The sequence below is a fragment of the Eriocheir sinensis genome, chromosome 4, assembly GCF_024679095.1.
Source record: "Eriocheir sinensis breed Jianghai 21 chromosome 4, ASM2467909v1, whole genome shotgun sequence".
Classification (NCBI taxonomy): domain Eukaryota; kingdom Metazoa; phylum Arthropoda; class Malacostraca; order Decapoda; family Varunidae; genus Eriocheir; species Eriocheir sinensis.
The window spans coordinates 27,679,222-27,699,431 of record NC_066512.1 but is presented as its reverse complement, the minus strand read 5'-3'; the positions used below and the strand labels follow the sequence as shown (position 1 = coordinate 27,699,431).

The window sequence follows — 20,210 nt, the reverse complement described above, 5'->3', positions numbered from 1 at the left end:
GATATCCATTCTATAGTTAGGTGACCAGAATTGAACCGCATAATCAAGATGAGATCTAACTAATACTAAATATAGTTTGAGGAAGACTTCGGCGCTTCTGTTGCTTACGCTCCTTGAAATAAAACCCAGTACCCTGTTTGCTCGATTTCTAGCTTGAATGCATTGTGCCCTTGAACGGAGATCAGAGTTCACTAAGACCCCTAAATCCCTCTCGCACCCAGACCTGCTTATGTGAGTGTCATTTAAGCAATAGTTATGTGAGGAAATTTCTATTGGCAGTGTCTATCCATGTCTCAGTGATCGCTATTATGTCAAATATTTCTACACAAGCTTGGCCCTTTAGTCGGTATGTCTATCTTGTTTCTGAGGCTCCTGCTGTTAGTATAGATAGAAGATCCTTAGCCCGCCCTCTGTTACTCCCCTATAATTGCTACTAAGCTGCCTGGTTGTGTTATGAGTTAGATGTCCTCCCTTAATACCTCCATGGTCCTCTCCCATTACTCCTCCCCAAAGCAGAGTAATATAACCTCACCCTCCTCCTCCTCCTCCTCCTCCTCCTCCTCCTCCTCTTTCTTCTCCACCATCACCACTTCACCGTTCTTGGAAATGATAAAGAGGAAATAAAAATAAGAAAAAAATATATAAATAGCCGCCAAATACTGTTATTATGTTAAGAAGGAAAACACAGAGTAACAGAATTTGACTTCACCCTCCTCTTCCTCCTCCTCCTCTTCCTCTTTCTCCAGCTCACCCTTCTTGGAAATTATATAAAGAGAACCAGAATAGAAAGATTATACATAGAATGGCCGCCAAATCCTGTACTAATAGAAGTTTAATTAATGTTCATATCTCAACGAGTTTCCAGGGTAGTCTACTTTTTCTCGTATGTGGTAACTGTATTATAGATGTTGACCTTAGAGTTAATGCTCACACCTCAAATAGTTTTCTAGAGTACTTTTTTCTTTTTGTTTTGTTTTGTTTTGTTTTGTTTTCCTTTCCTTGTTTTCTTTTTTCTTTTCCCTTTTTCTTTTTCTTCTCTTTCTCCCCTGTCTTTCTATGTCTTTCTTTCTTTCTTTCTATCTTTTCTTTTCTTCCCTTTCTATCTTCTTCCTTTTCTTCTCTTTCCTTCTTTCTACCTTTCTTTCTTTTCTTCACTTTCTATCTTCTTTCTTTTCTTCCCTTTCCTTCTTTCTATCTTTCTCTCTTTTCTTCTCCCCTTCCTTCCTTCCTTCATTTATTTATTCATTCTATTTTTCTTTTCTTTACTTCTCATTCATTTCCTTTCTTCCTTCCTTCCTTTCTTTCTTCCTATTTCCTTTTCCTCTTTTTATAAGCCTACCAAACTGGAGCCACGTCACGCTAGGCCTCGCGGGGTCACTGCTTTTTAGGGCATCGGCTGGGTACGTTCTTAACCCCCCAAGCGTCGCCCGGGTTACATCCAGGGGAAAGGGGAAAGTCCCGTGTGTGGTGTGCGAACTCATTATGATGACGCCCTCTGACTTCGATGAGGCGTGTCTTTGCGATAGCCGTTGATTGGAAGGGCGAGGAGGGCAAGGAGTAGGAGTAGGGTATGAACTTTTTAGCTGGTTCGTTTCCTTCCTTCTGGTATGATTTTCCAGGTTATATTCTTGTGTTAAGTTCATCCTGTTGTGTTTCTTTTGTCTTGATTTTACAGGCTACAACCTCGACTTCCATTCATTCGATTCTTGTTTTCGTGATCAACTTATCCAGCTCTCCACTCCTGTTGTGATTCTCCAGACAATATTCTTGACTTCTTTTTGTTTTGGTTCTTGTGTTCAGCCAACCCGTTTCTGTCTCCACTATTAAATTCTCTATTCATATCCTCTACTTTTATCCTTTTCATGTTCAGCTTCTTCAGTTCTGCTCTATTAGTTATGAATTTCTGCTTCATGCCTTCGACGTCTTTCCTGATATAATGATTCCTTTTCACTTCTATTTTTTTTTCCCAGCCCGTATCACTGACCTCCATCTTTTTTTTTGTTCTCTGGTTCTTATGTTCTGTTTATCCGGTTCTGTCCTTTCGCTTATAAATTTCTAGTCCATATCTTCAAATTCTATCCCTTTAGTTCTGGTTCTCATGTTCACTCTATCTAGTTCTGTTCTTTCACTCCTAAATTTTCTGTTCATATCCTCGACTTTTATTCTTTCAGTTCCGCTTCTATCCCTTTAGTTCTGGTTCTCGTGTTCACTCTGTCTGGTTCTGTTCTTTCACTCCTAAATTTTCTGTTCGTATCCTCGACTTTCATTCTTTCAGTTCCGCTTCTATCCCTTTAGTTCTGCTTCTCATGTTCACTCTATCTGGTTCTGCTATTATATTCCTAAATTTTCTGTTCATATCCTCGACTTTCATTCTTTCAGTTCCGCTTCTATCCCTTTAGTTCTGCTTCTCATGTTCACTCTATCTGGTTCTGTTCTTTCACTCCTAAATTTTCTGTTCATATCCTCGACTTTCATTCTTTCAGTTCCGCTTCTATCCCTTTAGTTCTGCTTCTCATGTTCACTCTATCTGGTTCTGTTCTTTCACTCCTAAATTTTCTGTTCGTATCCTCGACTTCCATTCTTTGCAGTTCCGCTTCTATCCCTTTTCTGCTTCTCTCATGTTCCTCTCTGGTTCTCTTTTCTATTCCTAACTAAATTTTATCTATCCCTCATTTTTCATTCTTTTTCATTCCGCTTCCTATCCCTTCTGCTTCTCTTCTTCCCTTCACTCTATCTGGTTCTGTTCTTTCACTCCTAAATTTTCTGTTCATATCCTCGACTTCCATTCTTTGCAGTTCCGCTTCTCCGTCTACAGTCCCAAATATCCTACCTACAGCCTATTCAGTTTATACACACAGAGGCCACGGGCAGCTATAGCCTATGCCCCCAACTTGACCTTTATCATTTCGGCTCCTTCCATTCGTTTCTGGCTTCCCGTTTCCACCCTCCTCTTCCCTCATCTTTTTATATCTCTTTCCTGAACTCATTTCCGCAGCGAGGCGTGTATGTGTTTCAAGAACGTTTCGAGCGGAAGTAAGCGTTTCAATAAGTTAGTCGCGTCGCGTGTGGTGTGTCGTGGGCGCTTAACGAGGCACCCAGACCAAGGAAAGGTTAAATGACAACAAGAAAGAAATCCCCGTTGCGTAAAAACGTTTGCAATATCCGCAACGACCAAGGTAATCGACACTTTGTCCGCCCTCTCATGATCGACGTCACCATCTTTGTTCGTAGCGTTCTTGTAGACTATGTAGAGAGAGGGAAGGAAGAATATTGATAGATGTAACTATTCACTGGCCTTCCTTGGTAACTGTAATCGTGTACCCTCCTCCCCCGCTTTGGCCTCTCTCTCTCTCTCTCTCTCTCTCTCTCTCTCTCTCTCTCTCTCTCTCTCTCTCTCTCTCAACTTTTTCTCTTTTTTCTCTTTTTCCTCCTTTTCCTTTCTTCTCTTCCTTTCTTCCTTTCCTTCAACATCTTTTTTTTTCTTTTTTTATTTCTCTCTCTCTCTCTCTCTCTCTCTCTCTCTCTCTCTCTCTCTCTCTCTCTCTCTCTCTCTCTCTCTCTCTCTCTCTCTCTCTCTCTCTCTCTCTCTCTCTCTCTCTCTCTCTCTCTCTCTCTCTCTATCTCTTAATCTCTCTCTAACTCTCTCTCTCTCTCTCTCTCTCTCTCTCTCTCTCTCTCTCTCTCTCTCTCTCTCTCTCTCTCTCTCTCTCTCTCTCTCTCCACTTATTCCATTCCCCACTTCCACCTCCTCCATTGCCTTCCTCTCTCCTCCTCCTCCTCCTTCTCCTCTTCCTCATCTACCGTTAGCCTCTTATTTTTTTTTTTTTTTTAATCGCTCGTGTATACCCTGTGTAGTGTTGGGGTCATTGCCTGTCCGACTCCACCGCTGCCCCCCCCCCTCCGCCGCCCCCCTCCCCCCCGCACTCCCCGCCCGTTCCTTTGCTAACACCTTCAGCTTTTTACAGAGTCCTTCCTTCCTTCCTTCCTTATATTCGTCCTTGTATTCCCGTGCTTCTGAGGTCTATGGCGTAGAGAGGAAGGGATAATTTTGCACTGTTTATATATATATTTTCTCGACTTTCTATTCTCTGTGTTTTGTTTATTTTTATTTTTTTATTTTTAGGCCTATATATTTTTTTTATAGACCCGCTGCATAGACTTTTCATGTAGCTTTTTTTTTATTAATTTTTCGTTTCGTGTTTGTTTACTTTCTTACGAAGTCACTTTTATTGAGACTTTATTTTCATTTCATTTCTTTTTTGGTCTTGTTTTTTGTTTTCTTACGAAGTCTTCGAAATGGAGAACCCGACTTGCGTTGATAAGAAATTCGAATCTTGATCAGTCACCTTCACTAATGTTCTCTGCCACCTCTTCTTTTGTCCCCCTCTTCCTCTTTTCTCACCCTATCACTATTCTTTTCCCTCCCATTTTCTTTTACCACCCTTCTTCACCATTCCTGCTGTTTTTTCTCCGCTTCTCCCTTTTGTTACCCTCCTCTCTTTATCCTTTCAATTTTCTCTCCTGTCTTCTTTTGTCGGTCTCCTATTTTCATCCTGTTGGCTTTCTCTTCTATCTTCTTTATCCTTCCTTATCTCTTTTCATCCCTGCAGTTTTCCCCTTTCTTCTATTCTCTTTTCGGCGCTCTCCTATTTATATCCTTTCAGTTTTCGCTCCTATCTTTTGTCTCCTTCCTCTTCTCTTTTCATTCCAGCAGTTTTCTCTTCTCCTATTCTCTTTTTTCTCCTTCCTCTTCATTCTGTCAGTTTTCTCTCCTATCTTCTGTCTCCTTCCTCTTCTCTTTTCATTCCAGCATTTTTCTCTTCTATTCCCTTTTTGTTGCTTCCTACTTTTCATCTCGGCAGTTCTCTCTCTCTCTCTCTCTCTCTCTCTCTCTCTCTCTCTCTCTCTCTCTCTCTCTCTCTCTCTCTCTCTCTCTCTCTCTCTCTCTCTCTCTCTCTCTCTCTCTCTCTCTCTCTCTCTCTCTCTCTCTCTCTCTCTCTCTCTCTCTCTCCTATCTTCTTTAGTTTAACGTCACCATCGACCTTTCTCCATCACTGCGTCTTCGTTCTTCCCCCTCCAAAGGTTTCTGTCAATCAAAGCTATCGGCCACCTTTCCATAATGTCATCCTGCCCTTTTTATCCCCTCTTTATCAGCCTTCCTTTTCACCTCCTTTCATCTTCTGTCACCTTCCCCTATATCACTGCGTCCTTCCTTCACCCAAAGTTCATGTCTGTTAACGCTATCTGTCACCTTTCCATAATGTCACCCTATGCTGTGTCCTTTCTATCAGTTTTCCTGTGTTCATTTTGTCATGTTAGGCCTACCTTTATCATGTCACTGTTCTTTCCTCACTAAAGGTTATGTCCGTCACCGCTATCTGTCACTTTTTCTGTAGTCTGATCCTTCCCCCTCATGCAGACCCTTCTATTAGTGTTTCTTTTCATCTAGTCATCAAGTTACCATTCTTATATCAGTGTGTTCTTCCCTCACTAAAGGTTGTCCGTCATCGCTATCCGTCACTTTTTCTATAGTCTCATCCTTTCCCTTCTAGCAAACCAGTCTTTCTTTTCATCTTCTGTCATTATGTTACTATTAATATATCAGTGTGTTCTTCCCTCACTATAGGTTAAGTCCGTCACCGCTATCTGTCACCTCTTCTGTATAGTGTCACCATCTCTCCTGTGTCCTCTCTCCCGTCTGTCAGTTCTCCTTTTCATCTTCTGTTCTCATGTTTCTTTTCCCATCTCACTCACTGAAGGTTATCTCCGCTACCACGAGCTGTCATCTCTGGTGTAGTTTATTGTTACTTCTCCTATTGCTCCTATTCCCTTTCCGTATCTTTTCTCACATTTTCCTTCCTATCTATTCCCTTTCCTTCCATTCCTTCCTTCCCCTCGCCTTTCCTTCCTATCCCTTTCATTCCTTTCCTTCCTTCCTTCCCTTCCTTTCCTTCCTTCCATTCCTTTCCCTCACCTTTCCATACTTTCCCTTCCCTTCCCTTCCTTCACCTTTTCATACTTTCCCTTCCCTTCCCTTCCTTCACCTTTTCATACTTTCCCTTCCCTTCCCTTCCCTCACCTTTCCATACTTTCCCTTCCCTTCCTTCACCTTTTCATACTTTCCCTTCCCTTCCCTTCCCTCACCTTTCCATACTTTCCCTTCCCTTCCCTTCCCTCACCTTTTCATGCTTTCTCTTCCCTTCCCTTCCCTCACCTTTCCATACTTTCCCTTCCCTTCCCTTCCCTTCTCTTTCCTTTCCTTTCCTTCCCTCTCTTTCTTTTCTTTGCATTCTATATATTTCCCTTTCCTTCCATTCCTTTCCCCTCACTTTTCCTTCTCTTCCCTTTCCTTAATTCCTGTCCCCTCCCTTTCCATCTCTTTCCTTCCCCTTCTATTCCCTTCCATTCCTTCCCCTTCCTTCTCCTTTTCATTCCCTTCCCTTCCCTTTTCTCCGTCTTTCCTTCCCATGCTTTCCTTTCTCTCTCTATCCTTCCCATCCCATCCCATCCCCATCCCATCCCCCATCACCAACGGAACCCACCTGTCAATCACCCTTATCTGTCACCCTTATAAAACGTGTCGTCACCCTCCCCGCTGCTTCCCCTCTCTCTCTCTCTCTATCAGTTCTCCTTCCTGTCCCTCTGATATACGCCCTCTATGTCACCATGCCTGGGTTAGTGAAGTTACCCATATCATACGTCATGCTTTATAATCTTGCACCACCACCACCACCACCACTATCACTGCTACTACGGCCTTTCAACACCTCGTTATCCCCGTGTTATACTCCGTCGGTAGGAATCTCGCAATGTCAGGAAGGAGAAAGGGGGAAGGAAGCGTCGAAACATGGGAGAACAGGCTACAGAAAATAGAGAAATACGGAAATGCGGAAAGTTTGAGCCGGGGATTGTTTTTATTTTTTTATTGAGATGAAGGAGGAATTAGTGGAGGATTATAGAAGGAGGAGGAGGAGGAAGACGAAGACAAGAACGAGGATATGAGGGAGGAGGAGGAGGAGGGCAAGGACGAGAATTAAAAAAAAGGAGGAGGAGGAAGAAAACAAAGACCACAATGATGATGATGATGAGGAGGAGGAGGAGGACGAAATTGATAAAGACGAGAATAAGGCAGTGAAGAACTAGAAGGAGGAGGAGGAAAAGGAGGAGAAGGTATAGCAACTTATTCCCTGCTTAGCGGTCAAAGATATCAATGAAGAGAGAGAGAGAGAGGCCGGTATCACACCTGGATGACCCCCCGGGTTTTCCTGTCCTTTACCGATCTCTCTCTCTCTCTCTCTCTCTCTCTCTCTCTCTCTCTCTCTCTCTCTCTCTCTCTCTCTCTCTCTCTCTCTCTCTCTCTCTCTCTCTCTCTCTCTCTCTCTCTCTCTCTCTCTCTCATTCAGTGCTTTTTTTTTTTTACATTGCATTTTTTTATTTCCATTCTTTATTTCCCTTCCTTTCCTTTACCTTCTCCGTCCTTCCCTTCCCTTCCCTTTCTCTCCATTCCCTTCTCTTCCTCTACCTTCAATTCCCTTCCCTTCAAGTCCGATCCCATTCCTTCCCTTTCCCTTCCCTCTCCCTTCCGTTTTCTTGCTCTCCCTTCCCTTCCCTTCCCTTCCCTTCCTTTCCCTTCACTATCCTTTCCCCTTTCTTGCTCTCCTTTCCTTTTCCTTCCCTTCCTTCCTTCCCTTCCCTTCCCTTCCCTTTCCTTTCCCCTTTCTTGTTATCCTTTCCCTTTCCTTTCCTTCCCTTTCTTTACCTTCAAATCCGTCCCCATCCCTTCCTTTCCTTTCCCGTCTCTTTTCCTCCGTTCCCTTCCCTTCCCTTTCTTACATGCACCAAGAAGAAACAGAGAATTAAGAACCAGACCAAGTACACAAGCTTACGAATAAGAAATAAATATACGAAGACGAAATAAAAAAAAAGAAATGAAGAATGAGAGGAAAAAAGGGGGGAGAGAGAGAGAGAGAGAGAGGGGGGGGGGGCAGAAACTTAGAAAAAGACAGCAATTAATCTTTCTCTTTAGTTGAATTTTCTTTATCATCTTCTTTTTCGTTTATTTCTCCTCCTCCTCCTCCTCCTTCTCCTCCTCTTCCTCCTCCTTATCCTCCTCCTTCTCCCCTTTTTCTTCCTCCTCCTCCTTCTCCTCCTCTTCCTCCTCCTTCTCCTCCTCCTTCTCCCCTTTTTCTTCTTCCTCCTCCTCCTCCTCCTCCTCCTCCTTCTCCCCTTTTTCTTCCTCCTCCTCCTCCTCTTTTTCTCCCTATAGATTTTTTTTTGTCTACTTCGCCATTGTCCATCTTTTTCCTCACCAACCTGCTTCCCCTCCTTTGTCCTCCCTCGCTAAATAAGTCACGTGCCCGTAAAATATCTCGCGTCCCGTTTCTCATCTGCGAAAATCTTATTGTCCTTTAAAACTCCTTCCGTCATTAACTTTTTGGGTCAACCTCGCTATTGTTACACACGATTTTTTTTTCTTTTGCGTCATATTCTCTCTCTCTCTCTCTCTCTCTCTCTCTCTCTCTCTCTCTCTCTCTCTCTCTCTCTCTCTCTCTCTCTCTCTCTCTCTCTCTCTCTCTCTCTCTCAATCAACTTTTCTTTTTTTCTCTTTTTCCTCCTTTTCCTTTATTTTCTTCCGTTCTTTCTCTCTTTCAACAATTTTTTTCTTTTTTAATTTCATTCTCTCTCTCTCTCTCTCTCTCTCTCTCTCTCTCTCTCTCTCTCTCTCTCTCTCTCTCTCTCTCTCTCTCTCTCTCTCTCTCTCTCTCTCTCTCTCTCTCTCTCTCTCTCTCTCAACTTTTTCTCTTTTTCCTCCTTTTCCTTTCTTTTCTTCCTTTCTTCCTCTCCGTCAACATCTTTTTATTTTTATTTTTTATTTCTCTCTCTCTCTCTCTCTCTCTCTCTCTCTCTCTCTCTCTCTCTCTCTCTCTCTCTCTCTCTCTCTCTCTCTCTCTCTCTCTCTCTCTCTCTCTCTCTCTCTCTCTCTCTCTCTCTCCTCCCCCAACCTTTTCTCTCAATTTTTTCTCGTTTTTCACTTTTTCTTTCTTCTCTTCCTATCTTCTCTTTCTGCATCATTCTTTTTCTTTATTCTCTCTCTCTCTCTCTCTCTCTCTCTCTCTCTCTCTCTCTCTCTCTCTCTCTCTCTCTCTCTCTCTCTCTCTCTCTCTCTCTCTCTCTCTCTCTCTCTCTCTCTCTCTCTCTCTCTCTCTCTCTCTCATTAGCCTGAGGTGCGGTGTGTCTTTTGCAACATCATCACCATTAAATTAAAATGAGAAAGAGAAAGAAAAAAAAATATAAAAAGTCACTTGCTGTTATTGTTGTTGTTGCTGGTGGTGGTGGTGATGGTGGTGATGGTGGTGGTGGTGGAGGAGCGGAAACTAAACGAATATATAAAGAAGAGAATATATATAAGCGTTGAGAGGCATAAAAATAAGTGTGATTCTTCAATTGTATATGTTAGTGTAGGAAACATATTTTTAGGGTGGGGAAGGAGGAAGGAAAGGGCTGATTCATGTATCCTTCGTCCTCTTTCACCTTCTTCCTCATCCTCCTTCTCGTTCTCGTTCTCGTCATACTTATTCCAGGCATCCTTCACCCTTATCTTCATCCTGATCTTCATTCTCGCTAGACTGACTCCTTCATCCTTCATGCGAGCTTCGTCCTCATCTTCTTCGTCCTCGTCCTCGTCATACTTATCCAGACATCCTTCATCCTTATCTTCATCCTTATCCTCGTTTTCGTTATATTGATTCCTTCATCCTTCTTGCGTCCTTCGTCCTCATCTTCTTCGTCCTCGTCCTCGTCATACTTATCCAGGCATCCTTCATCCTTATCTTCATCCTTATCCTCGTTCTCGTTACACTGATTCCTGCATCCTTCATCCTTCTTGCGTCCTTTGTCCTCGTCTTCGTCCTCGTCCTCGTCATACTTATCCAGGCATCCTTCATCCTTATCTTCATCCTTATGCATCCTTCCTTCCTACTCGTCCCTCGTCACACTTATACCTGCATCCTTCACCCTCCATCCTCATTCATCTTCCTCCCTTCTATTCCTCGTCCTCCTTACATATGGAAATAGAGGAAGAGAGAGACGCATGAGGATGACAAGTGAGGTTCTATTGGGTATATGTCGCTACCAAACTTCGAAATAGATATATGCGTAATCGACGTCTTCAGTTAGTGCGTATGAAGTGGTGTCGAAAGGTTATTATAATTATGGCAACTCATCCTGACAATAGAGAAACAAAACAAAGAGGAAGGAAATGAATAAGGAAGGAGATATAACCGGTGAAGAAGAAGAGAAAGAAGAAGAAGAAGAAGACAAAAAGAAAAAGAAAAAGAAAAGGAAGATTAAGAGAGAAAAAGAAAGAAAGAAAAAAGACAGTAAGAAAATGAAGAAAATGTTGTCGGTAGTGTTGGCAAAGCGATACTAAAAAAAAAAGATAAAAAGAAAAGACACCGAAAAATAATTAAAATTTTCACTAAACTGTCACGTGTGTGTGTGTGTGTGTGTGTGTGTGTGATGTGTGTGTGTGTGTATGTGTGTGTGTGTGTGTGTGTGTGTGTGTGTGTGTGTGTGTGAGACGTCGATGCAGGTGACGTCAGCCAGCCCGACACACACAAACACACACACACACACACACACTCCCCAGAGGCAAGGAGGATGTCATTTCGTAAGGTAATAACAAGGAGGAGGAGGAGGAGGAATACCTAAGTGACGCCACGGGTACCGGAAGGAGGAGGAGGAGGAGGAAGAGGAAGTGGAAGAAGAAGAGGAAGAAGAAAAAAGAGGATACAAAGAATGAAAGGAGAAAAAGAAAACAAGAGTAGCGAGACATGACTTGGGTCCTCTTCTCAGACGATTTTAACGATAACTTTAACTGGAATTTCGTTATCAGTGTGGGTAGGAAAGTTTCGAGCCCTGGAACTGATAATCGTGATGTTTTGAGTACGATAATTTAAGGCTGGTATTATAAGACTTTCGCTTCTCACATCAACTATTTCTAAAGGTCAAATACGGGGTCAGTCGGGCTCTAATGCGTGTTTCTTCAGGTTCATGGTACAGAAGAAGACTCACACTACCACCAGGGTCATAAAACTACCCCTGGATATGCCCACCACTCCTACGAAAGCCTTGTCAAATATGTGTTCATGGGAGGCGATATGTCTTGTTATACGCTTTTCAATTCAATTTATTTCTTTATTTTGTCTATCTTTTATTCGAAGGCTGGCAGTGCAATACATATACCTGCGTTTATAAGCTTTCGTTTCTTTATACTTCTTTATTTATTTATTTATTATTTCTATCTCTGTGTTGTTAATAGTTTTAGATCGTGCGTAATGCATTTGCTGGGTTGAAGGAATATATTTTATCCTTATTTATTCGAATCAACTTCTTCTTCTTCTTCTTCTTCTTCTTCTTCTTGTTCTTCTTGTTCTTGTTCTTGTTCTTCTTCTTCTTCTTCCTCTTCTTCTTCTGTTTTCTTTTCTTCTTCATCTGTTTCCTCAGTTTCTTCTTTTTCTTCACCTTTTTTCTCTTTTTTTTCTCCCTTTCCTCCTCCTCCTCCTCCTCTTTTTGCTCCCTTTCTCCATTTGAATGTTGGTGGTACACTTCTCATAATTATATCTGCATTTATATTCCTTCTTTTCTCTATACCTCAATGTTTTATTTTTTTCATTTCTTTCTCTGTATCGCCGTTACTTTGAGATCATACGTAATACATTTGCTGAACTCAAGTAATGTTTCTTATCTGTATGTACACGAATACTTGTACTTATAGCATATTTCTTTCCTCTATACTTTACGGAGTTTGGGTTGCTTTATTCTGGTTGGTTTCCGTTCTTAGAGACTTTCATAGCAGGCAACCGAACTCTTATAATGATTTTTCTTTTCTCTGTTTTGTTTTCTCTCTCGTCTCGCTGAAGCAGCACAGACGAAACGAAACGAGGTGAAGCGGAGAGAGAAGTGAAGCGAGGACAAGGAAACATAGATAGATAGATAGATAGATAGATAGATAGATATAGATGGAGATATACAGATAGATAGATAGGGATAGATAGATAGATAGATAGATAGATAGATAGAGAGAGAGAGAGAGAGAGAGAGAGAGAGAGAGAGAGTTCTATTTTTAAACGTTCATCTGACTCAGAGGACAGGAAGTGTTTGTGTAAGTTAGTATATATTCGTGAACGTGTGTTTGTGTGTGTGTGTGTGTTTGTGTGTTTAGGAAAGTTTGGGGGTGACCTTTTTCCTCGACCCCTCCCCCCCACCCACCCCCGCTCTCTCTCTCTCTCTCTCTCTCTCTCTCTCTCTCTCTCTCTCTCTCTCTCTCTCTCTCTCTCTCTCTCTCTTTTTTCTTCTACTTCTTCTTCTTCTTCTTCTTCTTCTTCTTCTTCTTCTTCTTTTTCCTTTTTTTTTTGCTTTCGTTGTCCTTCATCTTGTTTGTGTTCTACTTTTTCTACTTGTTCTTCTTGTTCATGTTCTTTTTTTTTATTTATTTATTTATTTTTTTTCGTTTTTTTTTCCTCCTCGGTCTCTATCTTCTTCAAGGTGTACTACACGTGTTAATAGGTGTTGCTACAAGATGATATGTGTTGCTCTCTCTCTCTCTCTCTCTCTCTCTCTCTCTCTCTCTCTCTCTCTCTCTCTCTCTCTCTCTCTTCTCAGGTCAGCGGCACACCAAGGCCACCTCCTCCACCCCCTCCTCCTCCTCCTCCTCCTCCTCCTCCTTCTCCCTAGAGCCATTCGACCATGATGATAGCTAATAGTTATGGTGGTAGTAGTAGTAGTAGTAGTAGTAGTAGTAGTAGTAGTAGTAGTAGTTGATGATGAACGAAACAAAAGAAAAACAAAAACACGGCATTACTTTCACCGACAGCAGAAACGAAGACAAAGGCAATGAAAACGAACAAAGAAAGACATGGCGATAAAGAAAAAAATAGTAATAATGGGAAATAAAGTATAGTCATGAATTAGACGATGACAATAAAAAAATAATAATAATAATAAAAATAATAACAAGAACAACGCATGAGAAAAATATATGTTAGGAAAGGAAGTGGAAGAGGCGAAAAAAAAGGAGGAGGAGGAAGATTAAGAGGAGGAGGGAAGAAGAGGAAAGGGTCGAAGAGGAGGAGGAGGAGGAGAATGACCAAAGGAAGAACATGACGAGGAGGAGGAGGAGGAGGAAGGGAAGAAAGGAGAAGAGTTGGGAGGAAATGAAGAAAATTACAGAGGAAAGGAAAAGGATGACGAGGAATAGAAGATTGAGGAGGAGGAGGAAGAGGAGGAGGAGGAGGAGGAGGAGGAGGAGGAGTAAACACCATTACAAGCTTGGGTGTGACGGTTGCAACCTATGTGTGTGTGTGTGTGTGTGTGTGTGTGTGTGTTACGCTCTAATGAGTTTACATGTGTGCTTTTTTGTCGCCTTTCGGGAGGAGGAAGAGAGGGAGGAGGAGGAGGAGGAGAAGGAAACTCGAGGGTGTAAGGACGAGGAACCACGGAAGAAAAGTAAGGAGGAGGAGGAGGAGGAGGAGGAGGTAGTAAAAGAGGACGGGGACGAGGCGGAGGACTAAAAAAAAAAAAAAAAATGGAAGTACGTGAAATCATGAAAGAAATGAAGGAAGAAGAGAAGGAGGAGGAGGAGGAGGAGGAAGCAGAAGGGTGTGGTCTCTGCTTGTCAAAATGGTGGTTAGAAAAAAAGAAAAAAATAGTAAATAAAGAAAAATTGAGTTTTTTTTTTCAGTGGAGGAGGAGGAGGAGGAGGAGGAGGAGGAGCAAGGTCAAGGTAGGGCATAACAAAAGTGGGTGTGAGGGAAGGGAGGAAGAAGTGGAGAGAGAGGAGGGGAAAGGGGGAGGAGGAGGGTGGAGACTGGAGAAGGAAAACTTTCAACTGATGGAGGAGGAAGAGAAGAAGGAGGAGGAGGAGGAGGAGGAGGAGGAGGAGGAGGAGGAGCGAGGAAACAAGCGAAAGAAAAAAAAATGAGGGGAAGAGAGAAGAAGGATAGAAGAGGAGATGAAGAAGGGGAAAAAAAAAGAAGAGGGGAAGACTGAAGAAGAAGAAGAAGAAGAAGACAGGAAGGAGAAGGAATAGAAGAAGTGTAAAAAAATGAAGCTAGGTATATGGAAGGAGAGGTAAAGACAGGAAGCGAAGGGGAGGATGGGGAGAGAAGGGGAAGGAGTTGAGGGGAGCAGAGGGGAGTGTCTTATGAGGAGGAAAGGGCTAGGAGGTGAGGGGAGGAAAAGGAAGGAATGGTTGAGGGAGGAAGAAGAGGGTCGAGGGGATAGGTGAAGAGCATTTGGGGGAAGAGGATAGAAAAGGCAGAGGAGGAAGGAAGAGAGGAAGTAAAAGAAAGGGGGAGGAGGAGGTTGGGTGGGGAAGAGAGGAGGGGTAATTATGGAAGTAGGAGGGAGGGGAGGAAGGTGAAGGGGAGGGGAAGAGGAGGGGAAGGGGAAGAATATAGGGGGAAAGGGGAATGGGTTATGGACCGACTGAAAGCTGGAAGGAGGGAGGGGAGGAGGAGTAAAATAGGGGGTAGGGGAAGAGGGGGAGGAAGGGGAGTAGAGAGAGGGAAAGATGAGTTTTGAAAGGAAGGGGAAGATAGGAGGGAGGGAAGGGGGGGAGGAGTTAAATAGTGGGAAGGGGAGAGGAGGGGAGGAGGAAGAGGGGAGGGGAGGGAGGCGGAAGGGGATTGGTCGCCTGACAACAAAACTTCAAGGTTGAATGTTATATTTTCCTCACCCCTCTCTCTCTCTCTCTCTCTCTCTCTCTCTCCACTATTTTCCAGGCTTGTTTTATTTGTCATTCGTGTGTGTGTGTGTGTGTGTGTGTGTGTGTGTGTGTGTGTGTCCAATTATATATATGTATTGTTTCAGATTCTTGCTCAATAATTTACCTGCATGTCATTATTATTATTATTGTTATTATTATTATTATTATTATTATTATTATTATTATTATTATTATTATTATTATTATTATTATTATTATTATTATTATTATTATTATTATTATTATTATCATTATTACTACTACTACTACAACAGCAACAACTACTACTACTACTACTACTACTACTACTACTATCAGTGTATACTATTTAAAAGATACTTCCACAACTATACTACTATTACTTTGTATTACAAATACTACCAACTTATAACAACAACAACAACAACAACTACAACTAGTGGTATGCCTTCCTCTTCAGGTGGCGGCGGCGGCGGTGCTGGTGTCGGCGCTGGTGGGCGGCGGCGGGCGTGGCGGCGGGGGAGGGGGCATCTTCGCGGCGGCCGACCGACCCATCGTCTTCGCTCCTGATGTGAGTTGGCGACAGTACTTCCGGGCTGTCGCCAAATCTTCCGAAGAGGACATGCGAAGAGTCCACTACCATATAACCCCCCCTTATGCCGGTTATGCTAGAGAGGTAGATGATGCCTGTACATAGTTCCCAGTCGGCTCGTGCCTCCTTCCCTCCCTCCCTGTAGTTTCCCCTTCACCCCCCTGACCCCCCCTCCTGCCCGGGCTGATGTCATGCTGCAACGAGCTCAACCAACTCACTAAAAGGCGGTTTCGCACATGGAACGCCCCGCCGGCAGACTTACAGACACGATTTTGTGATTTCCGTGAGCGCTTCCCGGACTGGTTCCCCTGGACAGTCTTTTTGCTCACGAAGAATCTTGTCTGGTGCATGGTGGTGGGGGCGGCGGTCCGTGTGTGCTGCGCTGCAAGCTTTTTTACCCCACGCCTCACACTAACACGGCTCGACAACTCTGTAGTGGCTGGCTGGCTGGCTGGCGGACTACTTAGCAGGCTGAATGGCTGGCTGACTGTCTACATAGCTAGCTGGCTGGCTGGCTGGCTGACTGGCTGGCTGGCCGGCTGGCTGACTGGCTGGCTGGCTGACTGGCTGGCTGGCTGGTTGGCTGGCTGGCTGGCTGGCTGGCTGGTTGGCTGGCTGGCTGGCTGGCTGGCTATCTGGCTGGCTGACTGGCTATCTGGCTGGCTGGCTGGCTGACTGGCTGGCTGGCTGACTGGCTGGCTATCTGGCTGGCTGGCTATCTGGCTGGCTGGCTGGCTGGCTGGCTGGCCGGGTGGACGGCTGACGGCCCTTGCTCTGGGTTAAGTTGTCTGTCCGAGGGTCCGAGAGTCGCATGTTGAGTTTGGCCCTTCGAGTACTGATTGGCACTGTATCTAGGCACTGTCCCTGTCCCCTCTCTCCAATAACTGTAGGCATAATACCATCAGCATGTATAAAATTAACATAAAAATCAGGCGAATATATGACTCAACAACCTTAAGCTCAGGGTCCAGAGGCGGGAAGGAAATAGCTAAATAAATAAATGAGTAAAATCGATAAGTAGATGAAACAGCTTGGAGGGCGGATGTGACGCCTGTCCTACTGAAACAATAGACGGAAACAACGACTACTTAACAACTGTGTGTGTGTGTGTGTGTGTGTGTGTGTGTGTGTGTGTGTGTGTGTTAGTCAAGTCACGTATTCTGGCAGATGTAGGAACAGGACACGAAGTTAGACATGTATACAACCTGTGAGGACTACTACTACTGCTTCTGCTATACACCTTCCCGGTAATGTGGTTAGCACGCCCATACCTACGAATCTGCTGGTCCTTGTTCGATTTCGGTCAGAGTGGTCTAGAGATAACCCACCCAGCTGTTGAAACCTCCTTAGTTAATTTTCCCCTTTCGTATTGGTCGATCAATAAGCAACTGAGGGAAATTAGCGAATGTAAACTGTGATAGCTCGGATGTTACACCTATAGCTACCCTGCGCCTTCACCCCCCCCACACCCACACCCACCCACACCCACCCCCACACACACCATTACGTCTGGAAATATAGTACCTTGGTGTGTTGAAGTCTCTAGGTAGCGATCTTACACGCAGAAGGTGTTTTATCAATAGTATTATAGTATTAGTATTAGTGTTATTATTTTTATTATTAGTATGATTAACAAGAGTGTGACCATAACAACTTAATATTATTTGCATGTGTATTAACTAAACAGACATAGGTTGGTAGATAGACAAATAGATAGATATATAGATAGATACATTGAAAGATAGAAAGAAGGACTGCACAAACAAACACAATCCATTCGCAATAACAATAATAACAATAACAGTACCAGTAATCCATTGTGTTATATATTAAATACTTCTCAACACACACCGCTGCCCTAGATCGTATTGTGAGTATTTTGTGGTTTTTATTTTATTTTCACTTTACGTTTCTTCTCATGGTTGGAGGCAGCAGTGAATGGGTACCAGGTATTAATTGGGGGTTGTGTCCCGTCTCCTGCGGTCTGTTCTCTTCTCCTACAATTCCTTCCCCCTTCTGTCTCCCTCCGGCATATGACCACAGATGTTGCGCCGACTAAACGAAACTTTCCAACTTTTTTCTTGGGTGGAGGGCGGTTACCTGCATTATAAAGGTGCTCCCATTATTACCTGTGGAAGCAGTACACTACCTCCACCACCACCACCACCACCTTCATTGACTACGCTGCCCTCCATACTCCACTTCCACATCACCACCTCCACCAGCACCACCACTACCACTACCACGACCACACTCTTGCCCTATGTACCAGCCACACCCCATACTGGTTACACCCTCCCCACCCCTGCCACACTCCCTGCCAGCCACACCCCTGCATCAATGGAAAGTTATAAAACAAGCATGCAACTCCACATCTTCCCTAGCTCCATCCCTCCACACCACCAATGCCACCCACACCAACTGGTTTGACCACCCCCCTGAGCACACACACACACACACACACACACACACACACACACACACACACACACACACACACACACACACACACACACACACAATGCAATACAATCCCTTGCACTTCGAACACATAATTCTTTCTCTCCCCCTCTCCCCGCGACACACACACACACACACACACACACACACACACACACACACACACACACACACACACACACACACACACCTCCCCCCCACTTCACAAACACTCAACCCAACCTAACCTAACGCAACCTAACCTAACCCAACCTAACCTAACCTAACCCAACCTAACCTAACCTAACCCAACCTAACCTAACCTAACCTCCCGCCTCGTCTCTCCCTTCCAGCTGCCCGCCACCAATGCCCCGTCCATCGTGACCACTAAGCCGCCTCCGTGCCTGGCGAGGAGTACCCTGGGCGGAGACGTGTGTGAGGAAGACCCTGACTACGACGACTCTGTCAAGTAAGAGATAGATGGATAGTTAGACTTTTTTTTTCAGTAATGGAAACAGCTCAAGGGCAACAAAACGAAAGTGTTGAATAAAAGCCCGCTAATCGCTGCTCCGATAAAGAGAAAAGTAGAGGCCAAAAGAGAGGTCAATTTAGGGTGGAGTTGTGTCTTGATACACTCCTCTTGAAAGAGGTCAAGTTGTAGGGATTTGGAAATACAGACGAAGGAAGGCTGTTCCGTAGAGTTTACCAGTGTAAGGGATGAAAAAATGAAGATGCTGGTTAACTCTTGCATAAAGGGTTTGGACAATATAGGGATGAACTAGAGTAGAAAGTCGACTGCATCGGGGCCGTGGGAGGGGAGGAGGCATGCAAGTTAGCAAGTTCAGAAGAGCAGTCAACATGAAAATATTGGTAGAAGATAGAGAGGCAACATGGCGGCGGATTTCAAGAGGTAGAAGACTGTCCGTAAGAGGAGGGGAGCTGATGAGACGAAGAGCCTTACTCGGTCCAAGAGAGCTGTGTGTGTGGAGTCCTCCAACACATGAGATGCATGCTCACGAGGGCGGACAAGGCCCCTGTATATGGATAGTATCTGTGCGGGGGAAAAGGACTGGCGGTGACGATACAGAACGCCCAATCATGAGGAAGCTGATTTAATGAGAGAGGAGATATGAAGTTTCCAGTTGATATTTTGAGTTAAGGATAAGCCGAGGATGTTCACTGTAGAAGAAAGTGACAGGTGAGTGTTATCGAAGAATATGGTATAGGTCTTTGGAAGAGTGTGGCGAGTTGTTAGGTGGAGAAATTGAATTTTGAGGAGTTGAAGGACAGCAAGTTCTTGTCCCAGTCAGAAATGATAGTAAGGTCTGAGGTTAAGCGTTCTGGGCCCTTCAGCCTGGATAGATAGACAGACTGACAGACTGATAAGTTGATAGATGAATAGATAGACTGAGAGGGATAGATGAATAGATATAGAGAAAAACGTTGATGTATATTTAAATTGATGACCTTAAAATCATATTGATGTGTTATTTTTTATAGCTACGATGTCTCCTTCCTATCTCCCTTCCTTCCCTCCGTCCCTTCTTTCCTCCTCCTCCTCCTCCAGTCTCTCTTCTAACGCTCACATGCAATCCTTTCCCATAATCCCTCCTCCCTCACCTCACCCCCTTCACTTGCTACTAACACTACCCCCACTTCTCCCTCCACTCAACACTCAACCACCACCACCGCCACCACTGCAGCTCATCCTCTTCCTTCCTCTCTCCCTCCACCAGGCGTCGCGTTCTCTCCCTCCTCAGTCAAGACACAGGAGTGAACGCCCTTCTCAGCGACCCGAACCTTCGCACCCTCCTCAACGACGTAAGTACACACACACACACACACACACACACACACACACACACACACACACACACACACTTACTAATATTAAATTGCCTCTGTCACTCATTTTTATCGGTTTAAAAATCATCGAAGAATTGATATCATAGGTTCAAATAGGTCTTAGATAACCCTGAAGTATGTCTTGTGTAACCCTAGTACCCGTTTTATCTTGTTTGTCTTTCTAGTCGTTTTCCTTACGCCGGTGAAGTCATCCATGTGCCTATTATTCACTCAATATATATAGACCTACTTACATAGCCATTCCCACGGCCTTCATCATGACGCGTTATCTCACCCTCACACTCACACCCACAGCCGGACCCCGACATCAAGGATATCACCATCCACACTCGCGTCGGGGTGTCGGAGTCGCCCGTGTGCGCCGCGCAGGAGACGATCATCTACCCGAAGCGCGCCAAGACCTCCCGCGAGGACTGGGTCTTCGTGCTGAACCAGGAGGGCGTGCAGCAGGCCCTCAGGGTGGAGAAGTGCATCAGGTGAGACACAGGGAAGAAATTTAGGGTACTGTGTGTGCGTCCCCTTCACATGCATAGCTATGTATCCCTTTATTTTAGAGTGTGTCTTCAT

The 20,210-nt window shown here is 44.2% G+C and overlaps 1 protein-coding gene across 2 annotated transcripts in view; it reads left to right on the top strand.

Moving 5' to 3' along the window:
- Positions 1 to 20,210, top strand: part of LOC126981618 (uncharacterized) — a 38,390-nt gene that overhangs the window by 13,131 nt on the left and 5,049 nt on the right. Inside the window, exons 2-5 of one of the 2 annotated variants that reach the window (XM_050833058.1) lie at positions 15,207 to 15,422; positions 18,131 to 18,246; positions 19,514 to 19,598; positions 19,938 to 20,119. In XM_050833058.1, coding sequence (XP_050689015.1) covers positions 15,207 to 15,422; positions 18,131 to 18,246; positions 19,514 to 19,598; positions 19,938 to 20,119 — 599 coding nt within the window. The remainder of the gene's footprint in view (positions 1 to 15,206; positions 15,423 to 18,130; positions 18,247 to 19,513; positions 19,599 to 19,937; positions 20,120 to 20,210) is intronic. The other variant, XM_050833066.1, reaches the window with a different exon arrangement.